General features: G+C 32.5%; 2 protein-coding genes across 4 annotated transcripts in view; one reads left to right on the top strand and one right to left on the bottom strand.

The window, feature by feature from the left end:
• The first annotated feature begins 124 nt into the window (after positions 1 to 124).
• LOC128222963 (selenoprotein F-like) lies at positions 125 to 7,664 on the top strand. The gene is made up of 4 exons (XM_052932155.1): positions 125 to 275; positions 3,601 to 3,780; positions 4,201 to 4,264; positions 6,165 to 7,664. The coding sequence occupies exons 1-4, from the start codon at positions 231 to 233 to the stop codon at positions 6,341 to 6,343; spliced, it is 468 nt and encodes a 155-aa protein (XP_052788115.1). The 5' UTR covers positions 125 to 230; the 3' UTR covers positions 6,344 to 7,664.
• A 6,695-nt stretch (positions 7,665 to 14,359) lies between these two features.
• Positions 14,360 to 17,672, bottom strand: part of LOC128224314 (prostaglandin G/H synthase 2-like) — a 49,307-nt gene continuing 45,994 nt past the window's right edge. For all 3 annotated transcript variants that reach the window (XM_052934126.1, XM_052934127.1, XM_052934125.1), the window contains 2 exons: positions 15,703 to 15,847; positions 14,360 to 15,288 (listed from right to left, as the gene is read on the bottom strand). In XM_052934126.1, the coding sequence (XP_052790086.1) occupies positions 14,894 to 15,288; positions 15,703 to 15,847 (540 nt within the window). In that variant the 3' untranslated portion in view covers positions 14,360 to 14,893. The remainder of the gene's footprint in view (positions 15,289 to 15,702; positions 15,848 to 17,672) is intronic.

A 17,672-nucleotide genomic window follows, 5' to 3' on the forward strand; every position in this document is an offset into this window, starting at 1 on the left:
AACTTGTGGTATTTTTAGCTATTCCCAGGGAATGCGAACATAGGCACAACAACAAGGCATAAGTCTAAAAGCAAATTTAGTTCATTTTTGCATGAAGACCTGTTTAAATTGTTTTAAGCTCCACAAAGATAGCTAAAAATAAATAAATCCCTATTTTGTACTATGAACAGTAAATAAATCGAAATATATATTCTAAATCCGGAACTACTGAAAGTGATTGTTTTTCAAAGATGGCGAACATTGGTTCGCTTCTAACGTTCGCCCTTCTTTATTTTGTAAGTTTTCATTATTGCGATGGTGGTAGTGTATAAAGCCATCTTAAATAACACTATCTGAATTTTGTTTATAAATTTAGATATAAATGTTTAACTGTGATTCATTGATTGTTGAAAAATCTCACGCCAAATTCGTTTTTTGCCACGTCGGTTTCAATATTTCACTTACATTGTTCCTGAAAGACGGAACGGAAATAATTACTTGAATACAAAATAGTAGAACTAGTAATATAGACACCGACGGTTTAGATCCAACACTAGTGATTTATACTAACTAAGCTGAATGATCTGATGAATAGTCATTCTAAAATGCCGTCCAGGCTTTTTTTTTAATGATGGTTAGCCTGGAACGTCATTCATAACAAAATTCGTAAACATGTAAAAACTGTCTATGAAATGAAATGGTCTTCATTTGTATTCTGTTGCTTAAGACTGCCAATAAATACAATAATTCTTATCAATAACCATATCCATTTTGCAAATTCACAAGCTATTTCTTCAAAAAAGTAATTTAAATACCTGATTTCAGCTGACAGGAGCTTTCTTACTGCCAAAAAGAAAAAAGGTTACACACAACTATACTTTAAGGTTTCAATCTGAAGTAGTATTTTTAGTATGGATTACCTTCCCCTAACACTATCATCAGTTACCACACTTTTGTACTTAATGAATTTGAAAAACATTTATCGTCACATACAGGATTCAAGATGTATTTACAAACTATTCTATGGGCAATGTGGAAAATGCATACTATTATACACATGTATTTAAAATAAGACTAAATATTTAAAAAAAAACATGTATATCAACGGCATTGTTACACTAAGTGAATCAAAATGTTTTATTGTGTAACCTATTAATCAAAATTTGACTTCAACACGACAATCCAAGTTTACAATAATCAGAGATTTTGCTGACTTATCAATTTATTATGTGTATATATATAGTTTCGCTAGAACAGATGTTTCATGATGATATTTATATTAACAAATACCTTATTCCTCACATCCGAAAACCTATACAAAACTCAACTAAAGGGACTCTTCAGGAAATTACTATTTTTAAAGGAATTGATAGAAAAACATAATTACAGAACATTGTTGTTTGCTTTTTTTCCGACTAGAGTGCGTTTTATAGTCAAGCTTAAAGCTTATAGGAAAACAACTAGAGTTAGAATTGTTGTGTGTTTTTTTAAAGAACTATATTGGTAAACAGAAGTAACGCTTATGTGTTTAAGGGGTTAAAATATGACAAAGCTGGGACTCTGTGTGAGAATTGGCCTTCATGCTCTTATAGAATATGCCTCGGGTTGTTATGGGACAATTGTGCAATCTTCGCCGACTTTACATTTAAAATGTCATCTTATAGAAGGTCATATGCCCAGTTTGTGACATGAACGCGCCAGAGGTTCAAAGAGACGCTATAAAATTTAACAAAGCTTATAAAGGCAAACCGGTAATTTTACCCAGTATTCTAATTTCTGTCATACAAAGTAAAAGCACACATATAGTATTTATAATGTATGGTCGTTTTTAGACGGGAGGCTAGGTGCGTGTGGGAAAGGGGAAAGAAATGTAGAAATGTTTTTATGTCAAAAGATGGCAATCAAAAACCTGTAAATAATTGCAGAATTTCAAACCGTCATGGCAGGTTTTTGTCAACATACATACAAATGGTCGTTCACTGGGGAACACCAGAAAACTTACTCGCCTACTGATAGGAAAAAGGTAGGGAGGAGAGAGCTCGTACAATCACCAGTTGGTACTTGAGGTTGCTCTTACCACAAGTTTGTGACAAGTAGTACTTAAAAAAGATTTTTTTGTTGTGTGTCAGAATCTGGATGCTTTAAAGAAACCAAACAAAGGAATATTAAGCATACAAAAGTTCAAAGACATCCAAGTGAGCGCAAATGAGGGGTAAATTACAAGAATAGAAAATAATGATACAAACTGAAAAAAATGCCATGCATGCAAATGAAAATTCTTCCCATACTTTGCATGATAACATTCCACAAACTTAATGATATTGCTATTTGATTCATTTTGCAAAAACTAAATGTCCTTGTTCCAATATGCTAACAAAAGTAATAAATGTTTGTAAACACTTCATTCTTAATTTATTTTGAATAATTTACAGGTTTACAATATGTTGCCTTAACAAAACTTCTGCCAATGACACTACAGCTCGTACTAAGCTGTACTAAAGTAACTAATAGTCATGTGTAACCTTAAGCAGAGAAAAGAAAATGCATTTGGATATTCTCGGCTACATTCGTTAACAAAAACAATGGTGTTTGGTGAATTTTGATGGTGTTTGAAAATGTATGTTGTTTTAACAATTCGGAACGTGATTATTTTATAATATATAGTGCAATTGATGTAAAAAGGATTAGTTTTAACAGGTAAAGTGTTCTTTTTTTGTTTTAATATCTACTAAATTGGAATAATTTCAATAAATTTGCGACCAAATTCTGATCGGCATTTTGAACATGTTTACGAATTTTATTATGAATGACATCCAGGCTAACCATCATTAAAAAAAAGCCTGGACGGCATTTTAGAATGACTAGTTAAAGAATTGAACTATTATTAAATTACAATTGATAATTAAATGCAGAGAAAGAAGCAGTTGTAACTAGTTGGTCAAGTGCCATGACAGAGCGTTTAAGTGCCACTCTGGTGCTCTTTTCCTCCCAGATTTACATCATAGAGCCATTAGCGTATGACGTGTCAGTCATCTTTGCATTATATTTATAATTATCTGTTTGATAATATTGTAAGAGTCAGGAGTGTAGCTGCCTATACATGAGCATGCGGCTGAATCCACATGATTCTGACAAAAAATTGAAACAATTAAGCCATAGTTACAGTATGCATAGTTGACTAAACATGCTTTTACAGACATACGGACATTGACATTGAAAATGAAATTATACAGTTCAATAGCAAAAAGGACAGAAAATTAGTCTTCCGTTTGACTATCTGAAAGTTATTAACATAATCGGATCTTATTTGTTTGCTAATTTAGGGGGAAAATCTGCTGAGTAAAGGGTTTGCTTGTTGATTTTATTATCCAAAAACTGTCCATTTTCCGATACTAAATAAGGCACCTCAGAACGCCCATATTGCACCATTGTTTTCATAAATTTCAGGGAGGAGTGGGCATGCTCTGTTAGCCCTCCCCCCTCATGAATAGAGGGCTAGCTACGCCCCTGAGAGATAAAACTATTAGTCAAGGAGACTACAGTGAATTGTCTGAGGAGGAGAAATTGCTTGAGATCTATTCTTTTTGTCAGATGATCAAAAATATTTCACATTTATTACAGATAAAGCTAGGGCTAGGAGACAGCAGTAAATTGTCAGAGGAAGAATGTCGCGCCCTCGGATTTACGCCAAACCTCCTGTGTAACTCTTGTAAGCTTCTCGAGGAGCACAACCTTGCAGCTCTCAAAGATGACTGTGAAAGTTGTTGTAAAGCAGATTCCTCGTCGGATAATGCATTAAAGGTATAGAAAAGTGTTTTTGTCTTTTTAAGAATTATGGTACATTCAGTTTGGTTTTCAGTTATGTTTAAAATAATCATGTCATCTACAGATTTTAATTCAGCTGAAGTGAATTAAGTTCTGGTAATTAAAACATAATAGACAGGATTTATTGGCTAGTTTGGAGTAGGCCATCAAAGCTTTGCAAACTATTCATAGAAATAAATGAATAAAAGAAGCAGTTACTCACTTACTTTGACTGGTTGTCAAATTTGCAGAACAGTGTACATACATAAATGCATGATTTTAGCTCCCGGTCAACAAATAAAACATTGCCATATGATATGCATGTAATACATTCTACATAATAAGAAATGGATATTTAATTAGTCTGTACCTTCAATTAACTTGATGTTTATCTATCTATTATTATTATGTTTCTAGGTTTATCCGTACGCAGAACTGCGTGTGTGCGGATGAAAATTGGGGAGGTACCCTCAGGTGCAGGGTGAGTAATCGTCTTTAATTGATAAACATAATGTTTTTATTTTAAGGGACTACACACCAGATGGTCCCAAAATCAGCAAATACAGTACTTCCTGAAAACAAGTCTAATATTATCAATAGGAATCAGTATGAGGCCAAAAATATATATACTGACACTACTGGTAATTTTAAATTTACTGGGATTTATGTGGAAGACAAACTTGAAGTAAATTTTGCATTGAAAAAATACGCAAAATCTGCAAAAGATGCATATGTCTGAGGGATGTGATACATCGTTAAGTATGATTCAATGCATGCACTATGTACACACAACGATATCATTTTTTGTAAGTTTTTGACACTTTTTTGTTTACTTGCAACTGTATCATCTGGTGTTAAAGGCCTAGTTTAATCCTTCTTTAGTGGCCTTGGCATGTTTGGTATTACAATCCCCTTCTGTGCATCTTCTGCTAATTGCACTGACGTCACAGTAGGGGCCAATTTCCTGTTAATTTGTTTATTGGCTCAGGGCCATTTAGGGTCTATTTCTATAGTAAAACCTCCAAAACAGCAGGATTTTCAGATCGGAGATCTGATATATCAATAAGGTAATTAGATAAAGATCAATACACAGAGGTTGTGTACAATAAATGGTTGGGGGGGGGGGGACTTTTAGAAGGATTAAACTAGGCCTTTAAGTCCTTTAAGTGATTTGATAATGACAAATCTTGATGCTTGATGACCCCATGTTATTTTGGTATTATATGAAAGGATTTAATGTGTAGAGTAAGAATAGGTAAATAATTACTGTTAGAAAATATTTCAAATACACTGTTTTGATCTTGAAATCTGTAATTTCACTTCATATTTCAGTTGAACTAAAGACCAAAAATACAAACTGCCATAACTGTATTTGTTATTAACTCAACTCAACTCAACTATACTTTATTGTAAATAAAGGCCTCCGGCCCAGAATACAACATAACATTGTAAATAGTATATAATTGAAACAGTGCCCCCTTACTATCTCAATTATCTATCGGTTTTCAATAGCAATCATTATTTTTTAAAACATAGTATGCTACTTGCTTTAAAGTGTATGCATCTTGAGTACTCATTTTAAAGTTAATAAATGTTGACTGACATGTCTGTCACTTGAACCAATTAAAAAGGTAATTTGTTCTTATTTCCCCGTATTGAGGACACTCAAAAAAGGAATGATACTCATTTTCAAAGATCTGTACGTAACAGCCATTTAGTTTACATGTTAAGGCCTAAAAAAAAGGCCTTTTTGAAAAGGAAGTAACCCTAACGAAATCATTTTTTTTTTGCCTAATAGTCAGTAAGCACACTCTCAGATGAAACCAACATTAAAGCTGCATTCTCACAGATTGATCGGGTCTTGTGTTGACAACTTTTTTTATTTTTTTTGTTTTTGATTAAGCCAAGTTTTGCGTTAAAGTTTTGAAACCAGTGATATAAGACTGCTTACAAAAGAGCAGATAACATTTTTTATATTTACTTTTAAAAATTGATGTTTTATGGCTAATGCTTTTCTCCACGATGGCAAAAGGATGCTAATGAAAAAATAAGTGTGCAACACCCTCCTTTAATTCATTTCCTTAGTTGCTTGTCCAATTAGCACAGTGGTAGGTGCACTTGGTTCTCATCATAGCTACCCAGGTTTGATACCTGGTTTGGCAGAATGTGAGTTTTGGTCAAGTGGGTTTTCTCCGGGTTCTCAAGTTTCCCCCACAACACAAGACCACACTCTCACGCAATGTCGTGCTTAGAGTGACTAAGCCTAAGTTAATAGAACTTTCTTTACAATTGTTGTTAGATAAATTAAGTTGAAAGTGACTAATTATCTGAAACCCTATACTCGTATATGCATACTTAATGATGACTGTATTAAATTTCAGCTTTCGTGAAGGGCGAACGGCCGCAGCAATTCCCGGGTCTCGAAATTAAATATGCTCGAGGCGCGGACCCTGAGATCTACCTCCTTGACGAAGATCGTCAAATACAAGAAACGCTTGGGATTGAGAAATGGAATACAGATTCTATTGAAGATTTTTTTCATCAGAGGTTGCAGAAATAGTGTCAGTAAGGGGTGGGTGGGTAGGGAAAGTGGGATTTGAATTTTTAAATTTGGGTGTATGAAAGAAAGAGACACTTACAGAATCCAGTTTGTAATACTTGTGAGAAAGAATGTTGATATTTTGTTGATTTGTGCATGGAAAATCCTTGTAATTGTTTAATGTTCCTAAGAAATTATTAATTCTTTTCAAAGGTCAATCAATTTGATGTCGTTTTCCTTAATTTTCAGAGTTTTAAAAACTTTCAATGCAGACATACCCGGTACATGGTATCTCATCCTGTTTAAGGCAGCTAAGCACAAATGTTTTTATGAACCTAATAAAATTAGTAATACACTTCTTGCACTGTACATTTGATAACAAAGTTATAAAGTTGAAAGAAAATTTCAAAATAAAGCAAAAAATATATTTAACACAGTTTGAAAAGTGTTTTTCGCTACGAATTGCCAAGGAAAGGCTACATGACTTGTATTCACTAGTAACAAATACATTTAAAAATAGATCATTTTGAACTTACAAGCAAGAAATTGAAAATCCCATTACTTGTTTTAAGGGATGGAATTTCTAATTTCATTTTTGTATTTTTCGTGATAAGTCATCTCAAAAATTCTTCAGCATTACTCTCTTGAGCATCATTATATAATATCATTTATCAAAATTACTTACTGGTACTTAAAATTGAATTTATATTTATAACACAAAGATGTTTATCTTATTTATATCAAATATTATTTCCTTTAAAAGCTTGAAAACTCATCTAAAAGATGAATAGAACACAATTTATACCAAATCCATCATAGTGTACTGAGCTTGATTCTGTTATAAAGGATTTGTGTTTTTTTAAATAATGTTTTTCACAATCTCGAACTGTATGTCATTTAATCAAGGCATTTTTTTCATTTTTTTTTTTACATCATTCTCACATTTCATTATTTTTTTATGATTAGGTGTCCAATTTGCATAATTTTCTAATCAAGTGTGCTTATTTGTATATGTATGAATGGTGAAAATTTACCAGTAATTAACAATGTCGTCAAATAATATATTAGACACTTCAAACTCACAAATTGTTATTTATTCTAAATATATTTTTCATTTTGTTTGCTAGCATCCTTAAATCTTGTTCTTAATGACATTTTCCCTGAAAACCTTTATGGCAGGGGAATTTGGATGGCGTGAGTAAGATTTTATGATTCGAAATGCATTGAAGGTGGGAAATATAATATGAATAGAAGACCTTTTTGATGTGGAACTGTTTAATGTATTATTATTTTAAAAAAAAAATATGTAAAAAAAAAAAAATCAATAAAAATGATAAATTTGTTTTCGTTTCTGTGTTTATTTCAATATTCATAACAGAGCTACAGGTAACTTTACTTAAATCTGCACTCTCACAGTTTGACAATTTTAACTTTTTTTTTGTCTCAGAATCAGCTGATTTTGGCATCAATGCCTTCAATTCAGTCATATAAGATAATTCACAATAGTCAAAAAAGTCGAATTTCGAACATAAATATGAACAGTTGCGGTCTCATCTTTTGTCAGCAGTCTTTTATCTCTTGTTTCAAGACATTTATTGCTATGCGAAAATTGGCTTTTCAAAGACAAAAAATAAAATAACTGTCAAAACGGTCAATCTGTTAGAGTGAAGCTTCATAGTGTATTGTACGCTTATATTATTTTGTAAAATGTTATGTTCACCTTGGTTTGAAGGGACTAGACACCAGATGCTCCCAATTACAAAAAAATCATTATTTCCCCAAGAAAAGCATAAATTGTCAACATGAGCTAGTATAAGGCGGATAATACATCATTATACATGATTAAAAGAATATTTGGTCGCTGTCTCAGCTGAGTTTACCTGTTTAAAATTGGTGCATAATGGTTTCCCAGTTTATACCGTGTATATTTAGCATGTGAAAGTCATGTGATTAGTACGAATACATAATACATGTACCAACACTATTTATTAAATTAACTGGGATTTACTTGGTAGACAGCCCCTGAGTTAATTTTGATTTGGAAAAATAGGCAAAAAGTGCAAAAGATACATGTGTGGTAAGCGATGTGATGTTTCAGTAGTGATGAAAAGATTATCGAGCACAATCGATAAATCGTCGCAGACAATGCTATGTCGGCGACAATTGATAGTGGTTGTCCAAAATCGATGTCGCTAATGTTACTTCCGGTAACTACGTATGTTTTTGTTTTTGTGGTAAATGTGGAGTAAATGTGGTTTTATCTTTCAGGTTAATTCTCGTTGAGTTCATTTAAACAAGAGATGTCATTCTCGTACACAAAATATTAAGATAACTGGCCTGTTCCAGTGTGCATCATTTTGCAGTATAATGTGCAATTATTAAGTACAACGTATGTTATTTGTTGTAATGTTTGTTTTTTCGTTTAGTTGTTAAACGACAGAAAGGGGTTAAGGAAATTTACTTTTTGTTGCAAAACGAACGTCTATAGCATCACATTTAAATGCTCATGATACTATATATAAATAATCTATTCCTTACTGATATTATGAACTTTCGATTTTTGTTCGATAGTAAATCGAAATGCTTGGTCCGATTCGATTCGATTATCGATAGCAAATGGAGTCCGATTTTCAACCACTATGTGTCAGTAAGTAAGATTTTATCGGTTGTACACAGCAATGTCAATTTTGTGTAAGTTTTTGACAATGTTCTTTATATCTGGCAATCGTATCATCTGCTTAGTCCCTTGAATTCAATAAAATGTAACGTTGATTTTTAAAGTCTACTGGCATGTATTTTACATACATGACAGGCTGGCTCTAACTAAACACAGAACTTAATAGATTTAAAGTGAGGGACAGCACTAAGTTTTCTTGCATACCGGATGTGTGTTTCCGGTCATGTGACCAGTGCTGGAAAAACCCATCTTACATAACCCATGTAAGATGAGTCACGCGCAACAAAGCGCCACTTCTTATTTCATTTATTGTATGGTTTATGAAAAATATATTGTGCCATTTCAATAAAGCGCAATCAAGTATGTATGTTTGCAAGTTTTAATTAAAATTGAACATAAATAATTTTTTAAAAACACTATTTCTAGTTATTCAAAATTACTGCGCTCTATGACGTCGGTAAACAATGTCTTACACGCTTTTTGGTGTAATTGTGCAAAAGATCGTTTTCAATGTCATTTTCCCACAAATTGATAAATTTAGATATGCAAGAAAAAATATCAATCATATTTTTCCGGTCCGGATTGAAAAATCCGACCCTCAGGCACGCTGCGTGGCTGGTAACTCGGCAAGCCTCGTTACCGGCCTACGCACGTGCCCTCGGGTCGGAATTTTTCTATCCGTACCGGAAACACATGATAGATACTTATAATCTTTGCATAATAAAAAAACATTGCTGGTCGAGAGAAAATGATGATTAGTGATATAATAGTGATTCTAACAGCCATATTCAATTTGGTCAAATCAGTTGTTCTCAAAACGGTAGTAAATTGATCATGGTATGGGTACAGTCCCTTATAACAATTTGTATTCGTACTGATATGAACCGATGTTAGATTTTATATTGTAATTGTTGCATTTTAAAGCGTATTTACACCATCTTTGAAAGTAGGAAGTTTCATGTCAACTTGAATTTTGCAAATAGAATTTTATGTTCCCTGCGTGGTGTGTCCACTCTTTTTGAATGTAGAATGCAAATATTTATGATTAAAAACATTGATCTTGATAAATGAAATAGTTTAACCTTAACTCTGAAGATAAGATTGAACTTCTTACCCTTTTATAAGACCAATTTATTGGTGATATAATGATAGGTCTGGTTTTCCCTAAAATAATTGTGAGAAATGTTTAAATTATATTTTGACAGCATCAACACTGATTGTGTCAAAGGTAGCTAAAAACCAAAATAAATTCTGAAGAGAAACTGGGGTTGCCTCCCTTTTTAAAATTTAGTTTGTTTAATTTAATTATGAAGATAATAGTATGAAGCTTGGTGATCTTTTTGTCGGTATTATGTTCTTTTCACAACAAAAGTGTAGGTTAGTAAATTAGAAAATTGGCACGATGTTGCGCGAGAGTGTGGTCTTGTGTTGTGGTGGAAACCGGAGTACCTGGAGAAACCCCACTTGTTCGCAGCTTGGTGCCCACAAACCAATCTCACATGTGTTCAGCCCGGGAATCGAACCTGGGTAGCCTTGGTTAGAAGCGAGTGCTCTAACCACCACGCTAACCGGACAACCCCGATCATTTATTGATGAAGCTATTTTGATGCATGTGTGTTCTGTTTGTGGGGTTTGTATGATTGTGTCTCATGTTCAATGTCTTTTTGATCCTTGACCGTCGGCTTTAATGCAGGGTTAATATTTGAATTTTACGCCATGGCGCAGTGTCCTACGTCCATCTGTTAACAATTTCTTATGAACACAAAATAGTCCTCAGTTTTGTAGTCATTTCTGTAGTTTTTCATATAAATATTGATTGAATCTCAAACAATCTTTTACAGTAATTCGATATCTATGAGAGCTTGGTTCCTTTTTAAATCAGCCAGATCTGCCCAAGCATGATAAGATGATGTCCATTGAAAGCAAAATTATACTCTTAAGGGAGACAACTTTGTATAGAAATCTTTTTAAATCCGCCAGATCTGCCTTAGCATAATTAGATAATGGCCCTTGAAGGCAAAATTGTACTCTTAATTTAAGGGAGGCAACTTTGTATAGAGAGTTGTGTATTATTTTAGCATTTCTCTCCCTTCGTCAAAACCATGGCTCATTGATTGCAACCCATTTAGGGTACAGTACACATATAGGATAAAAAAAATACCATAAAAGTAATTTTAGTTGAACAATATTAGGCCCTAATGGGCGTTTTGTTCTACAGCTGCTACTGGGCTGTTCCTTGTAGTTTTCAATGTATTAATGATCAAATTCTTGTATTAAAATATCATAAACACAGTTTAACCCCAAATGAATATAAAATTATGTTTTTTATAATTTCTTTCTTTTTTGTTTAACAGTGCAAATCATGCAAAATATAACCATCTTTCTATAATAAACAAATGAAAATGTATCATGTTAACAAAGCATCTTTATTTTTCCTTATCTTATTTCCAAAAATAATCTTGCACACATTATAAATACTTCTTTATATATATGTTAAAGCTGCATTCTCACAGATTGAATATTTTGACAATTTTTTTAATTACTCTTTGTCTTGGAACGAGCGAATTTATGCGAAAATGCATGGAAGCCAGTGATATAAGACTGCTTATGCATTTTTCTTAAACCGTTAGTAACGCTTTAATCCATAAAACATTAATTTTCAAACTGCAATATAAATATCTGCGATCTCATCTTTTGTCAGAAGTCTTATACCACTGGTTTGCAGATATTTATGCAAAAAGTGGCTCATTCCAAGACTTTTTGTCTAAAAAAGTTGTCAAAATGGTAAATCTGTGAGAGTGCAGCTTTTAATTTTTATGATATGTTTCAATGTTTACAGTATGGTTCAAAATGTAATGTATGAAAATAATTATACATTTTATATACACAATATTTATTTACAACTTGACATATACATTGTACTGGTGGAAAAAAATACTTGCTACCTGCTTCACATACACATTTTTTTCTAATGAGTTCTTACGGTCAGCTCAAATTTAGGGATCCTTACAATATGGCCACTTTTACGACCGATTTAAGAGTTGTGTTATGAGGTATAACAAGCTATATACAGTTAATTTTGGATTATTACGAGTTATTACAAGTATTCATGGTAAGAATCCATGATTTGGGTTGTCACAGATAACGACAAGCAACATATGGGTGTTTTACAAGCTTTTTACGAATAGTATATTGCAGAATGTTACTATTCATCGAATGCTTTTACATGTTATAACGTCCTGTTTTACGTGTTGTTACAAATAGTTATGAGTTAGTCCATAAAGAAATTGTAAACTAATCATATCAAATCGTAAAAAATGATTGTTACATTTATGGGTTCTTACGAGCAGATTACTGATAGTTATGTGTTGTTGTGAGCGATTCACAATACTTGCGGATTGTAATGAGTTATTAAAGGTAAAGTCAATTTGTGGACAATCGTTAGAAGATTTTTGAATTGACAAATAATTGCCTCACCTTTCACAGATCTTGATGAGTGTCTGTGAGTTGTTGCAAGTTATTAACGGATACCAGCGAGTTATTTAAGGATGCGTGCAATTGACTACGAGTTGGTGATCTGAATGGACTCCTAACAAATATTTGTGTATATGGAGCGGGTGTTAAATGTCAACATACCGCGTATATTCGATAATAAAGTGTCGTTATTCATCAGTTTACACATCAATAGACAAGTTAGACATCTTAAAGGGGTTTATCCTTATAATATATTACATAATTGAATCAATTAAAACATTTTAAACAAATTTTTGCAAAGATGAAGTTTGGGATAGAGGCCCTTGAATGATAAACAGGCCTCAATTTCTCAAAGCTTCTTAAAGCTGCACTCTCACAGATATACCATTTTTACAATTTTTGTCTTGGAGAGAACAAGTTTTTGCGTAAATATCTGTAAACCAATGATAAAAGATTGCTGACAAAAGATCAGATCGCAGATTTTCATATTTCCGTTCGAAAATGTTTTATGGCTTAAACCATTAATTACTAGCGGTTATAAAGAAAAATGCATAAAACATCAATTTTTGAACTTAAATATAAAAATCTGCAATCTAATTTTTTGTCAGCAGTCTTATATAACTAGTTTCTATGGATTTTCGAAAAAAATTGGCTCTTTCCAAAACAAAAAATTAAAAAGTTGTCAAAACTTTTAACTCAACAGAATTAGCGTATTTGAATAAGCCAAAATACATACTTAAATTTGATTTTCATAATTTTAAACAAGTTTTTTGTGATGATCATAGAGTTTATCACTATCTTAAGTCTAAAAGACCTTTTAATATAATACAAATTATATAAACAAAACAATAGCGAGCTTAGAGATTAAAGGGACTAATATAATACACCAGATTGGCACCAAAAAGTTTTTTTCTGTAACGAATCTTAGGACAATTATTTAATAAAATGTTTTACTCTTTAATATCATAATTGTAAGAAAAATATACCAAAATGTAAAAAAAAAGAGAGTAGGAGACCGGGTTCGAACCGGTGTCACCAAAATTTCAGTCCAGTGTTGTATCCACTGTGCTACAAAGGCTTGATTACCCTTAACAGTTGGAATATTTAAGCTATATACCTAACTTGGTAATATCACGTGATAACATCGACTAGCCAATCACGCATAAGAATGAATTCTACTAGGTATACATACCTAGTAATAATTTTTAATGGAAAAATACGAAAAATCTGCGAAAAATAAATTAATTGTAAACTATGTGGTACTTCAGTTAGTTAGTTTCAATGCATTGTACACACTGATACCAAGTTTATGTCAGTTTTCAACAATTTTCTTTTTTTTTCGCTATTTCATCATATGGTGTATAGCCCCTTTAATCCTGTTATAAGGGATTTAAGAAGTTTCGAGAAATTGGGGCCGGTCTCAGCTTCATGCTTTCTTGATACACTGAGATTCAAAAATAAAAGGCAAACCAGAATGTATAACTCTACATTATCGCTCCAAAAATAATACATGCTCAAATCACATCAACAAAATAAACAACCAAATTTTGTACAACACAAAAATCACATAATAAAGCAAGAGGGCCGCAGATCGAAGGCCAATGCTCGTCTGTTTTATTGTTGCTGTTTTTCAGTACAAAAAAGGGACATTACAACAGTTATCGGCCTTGCTGTGTATAATTGCCTTGGTCAACATGTGTACCAAGTTTCATTTAAACATCTTAATTACTTATTTTTTGAGTAAAAGTCCTAAATATTTAAAATCAATAAGATCAACATTTGTGTACCTCAACGCCAACGACACTAATTCTATGACAATACCTTGACTTTTTTCATTGAAAAAAGACAAGAGGAACTTAACTGAGATCATAATACAGAATAAGAGGCCTGTAACCATGGTTACCGCTTCACTATATAATTGTTCACAACTAACTATTTTAAAGTTTCAAAATCTAATGCCATTATTTTGTACAAAACTTAATCTAACAATTAAGTAATGGCTGGCAACCATGGTTACCGCTTTGCTATATAATTGTGAACAACTTTCTATTTTAAAGTTCTAAAATGTAATGCCATTATTTTGTACAAAACTAAATCTAACAATTAAGTAATGGCCGGTAACCATGGTTACCGCTTTGCTATATAATTGTTAGCAACTAACTATTTTAAAGTTTCAAAATCTAATGCCATTATTTTATACAAAACTAAATCTAAACAATTAAGCAATGGCTGGTAACCATGGTAACTGCTTCGCTATATAATTGTTCGCAACAAACCATTTTAAAGTTTCAAGAATTAATGCCATTATTTTATACAAAACTAATTCAAAACAATCAAGATATGTGCACAAATATGAAAGACAAATAACAACCATGATACGTTTTTTACAGCTACCAAACAACTGCAAAACGACATTTCCATTACAAATCTTCCTTCTTAGTTACAATACTATCAAATTTGGAGATATCTAAATCTTCTTGCTCTGTCTGGATATCACTATCTATGGAATAGGGCACATTGAAGGATATATGTGGGCAGTCATCTATATTCTGACAAAACAGTTTTTCCAATGTAGCGGATTTCACCAGATCAAAACCAACATCGCCCCCGAAAGTTGATGGTTTCCAATGCTGTTTTGAGCATATCGGAGCCGACATAAGTCCCTTCACAGAAAACGGCCCTCCTAGCTCAATGATTGTCGAACCAAATATGGCGTTTGGACGAGTTTTCTCAGCGACTAAGCCGACGTAGAACTCCACAGCGTCTATTTCTCCGCCATACAATTCTGAAAGCTGATGAGCTATCTCTGTCTCACCTAAAGAAAAAACAGCAACAAAAATTTGAGCGTTAGTTTAAAAATATTAAACACATTGTTTTGACATCATCATTTACTTAAATTTAGGGAAATGAGAAAAGATTCCCACTGGTATTTTTTTATTTTCATTGAAATCATGTTAATTTAATAGTGAATCTTCTCATAATAGTGAAAGTGATGAGAGTGTTGGTGTTGATGATGATGACGATGATGATGATGACGACGACGATGATGACAACAATGACCCCGACAACAATGATGATGATGATGATGATGATGATGATGATGATGATGATGATGATGATGATGATGATGATGATGACGATGTTGATGATTGACAACGACAGCAATGATGACAACAATGTTGCAAATGATTATGATGCCTATTAATTACTTATACCCTAACCATCTTACCTGTCAAATCCTCAAAAGTTTTATACGGCAGAAGCCCAAATCTTTTCCTATACTGATTGAAGGATTGGTATCGCAACGTGCGGCCATGTTGAATTGTCTGCTTAGCCACGGGTAGCGTGAACTCATTGTGGTTATTAGTTGTGAACTGAAAAATTAAATAAAAAAAATAAATAATAATTTAGTGGTCGACATTTTCCCAATGAAAAGGCAGTGTAGATTGTGTGTTTGGCCACGTGTAATGTGAACTCAGTGTGGTTATTGGTTGTGAATTTAAAAAAAAAATAGTGGCTAGTATCGCAGCTTAGAGCCATGTTGAATTGTCTGGTTGGCCACGGGTAACGTGAACTCATTGTGGTTATTGGTTGTGAACTGAAAAATAATAATAAAAAATAAAATAAAAATAATTTAGTGGTCGACATTATATTTTTTTCCCAATAAAAAGGCAGCGTAGAATTGTCTGTTTGGCCATGTGTAATGTGAAGTTCACATCACACGTGGCCAAACAGACAATTCTACACTGCCTTTTGTGAACTCATTGTGGTTATAGGTAATGAACTAAAAAAAAGTAAAAAAATAGTGGCTGGTATCGCAGTGTTCGGCCATGTTGAATTGTCTGTTTGGCCACGGGTAATGTTAACTCATTGTGGTTATTGGTTGTGATTTTTAAACAAAAATATATAAAAAAAATCTTATATTTAATTGTCAACATTATATTTTGTCAAATGAAAAGGCAGTTAAAATTTTCTCAAATTTTCCAATAGATTTATTTCAGTAAACAAGCAGTATGCGACGCTGAATTCACATCAAGCCAGGGGCGTAGCTTGACGAAAATATATGTGTAGGCCACTTTTTAAAGTACTGACCATATGAAACTTTCGATAAATAATATACGAAACATTAATGTCGCGTGAAAATGAATTTTAGAGCATAGGAAAACGATATATTTGAATATTTGAAATACCCGGTTTCCGATATATTAAAGCGCATTTGTCGGAATTTCATATTTTAGACCATTTTCCCTTCCAACCTCCCTATGCCTTCAGTTTTTATTGCAGATTTGGCATTTTTATTTTTTCGTTTTTTCTGAAAAATGTGTAGGCCGCGGCCTACACGGCCTATAGGAAGCTACGCCCCTGCATCAAGCCATTTATTTTGGAAACTACATACTAACAATCTTGAACCATTATGATGCAGCAGCTCTATTATTATTTTTTTTTTTTAGAAATTGTCTTTGTCATTTGTATAGTTAAATTAAATGAAGAGCCAATAATATTTGTTAGATATGTATGCTTTGGGGTTTTTATTAAGGCCTAAAAAAAAAATTTGTTTGGTTAGGGTTACATCCTTTTCAAAAATAGGTAGGGTAGGTAGGCTTTTTATTTTTTTTTTTTTTTTTTTTTTATTAGGCTTTATATAAGAATATCATTTTCATCATTGGAGAATGGTGTTAAAGCTATCTTCTGTATAAACGTTAAGGTTTAAACTACATATTGAAAAGCAATTAAAAAAAAAAACGAAAAAAAAAATATTTTTTTTTTTTTTTTTTTTTTTTAGTTTTTCATTTTTTTTTTCAAACTGACTATAAAAACGGTAGGGTCGGTGCCTATTCCGTAGGTAGGGTCGGGTAACCCGAACCAAATGTATTTTTTTTAGGCCTAATTAAGAGTTTGAAGATATAATAAAAAATCTCTTTTATTTGTGAATTTCGAACAAATAAAGGTGTAAGGCTTAAACTTCGAAAATTCAATTTTAATTATGAGACTGATCCACTTAGAGTATAATTTTAAACACAAGTAAAAAAAATGTTAAGACTATCTTTTATTTTTCTTTAATATTACAGTAGTTTTTTTCTCCATATAGGACACATGATGTTATCTTTTTGTGAAAAATTGAAAACAGCTTCATGTCTGGATTAGAGAGTATTTTTTTATTCACCGTTGTAAGTACCCGGTATATATGTCTTTTAGCTT

This window comes from Mya arenaria, chromosome 17 (genome assembly GCF_026914265.1).
Source record: "Mya arenaria isolate MELC-2E11 chromosome 17, ASM2691426v1".
NCBI lineage: Eukaryota > Metazoa > Mollusca > Bivalvia > Myida > Myidae > Mya > Mya arenaria.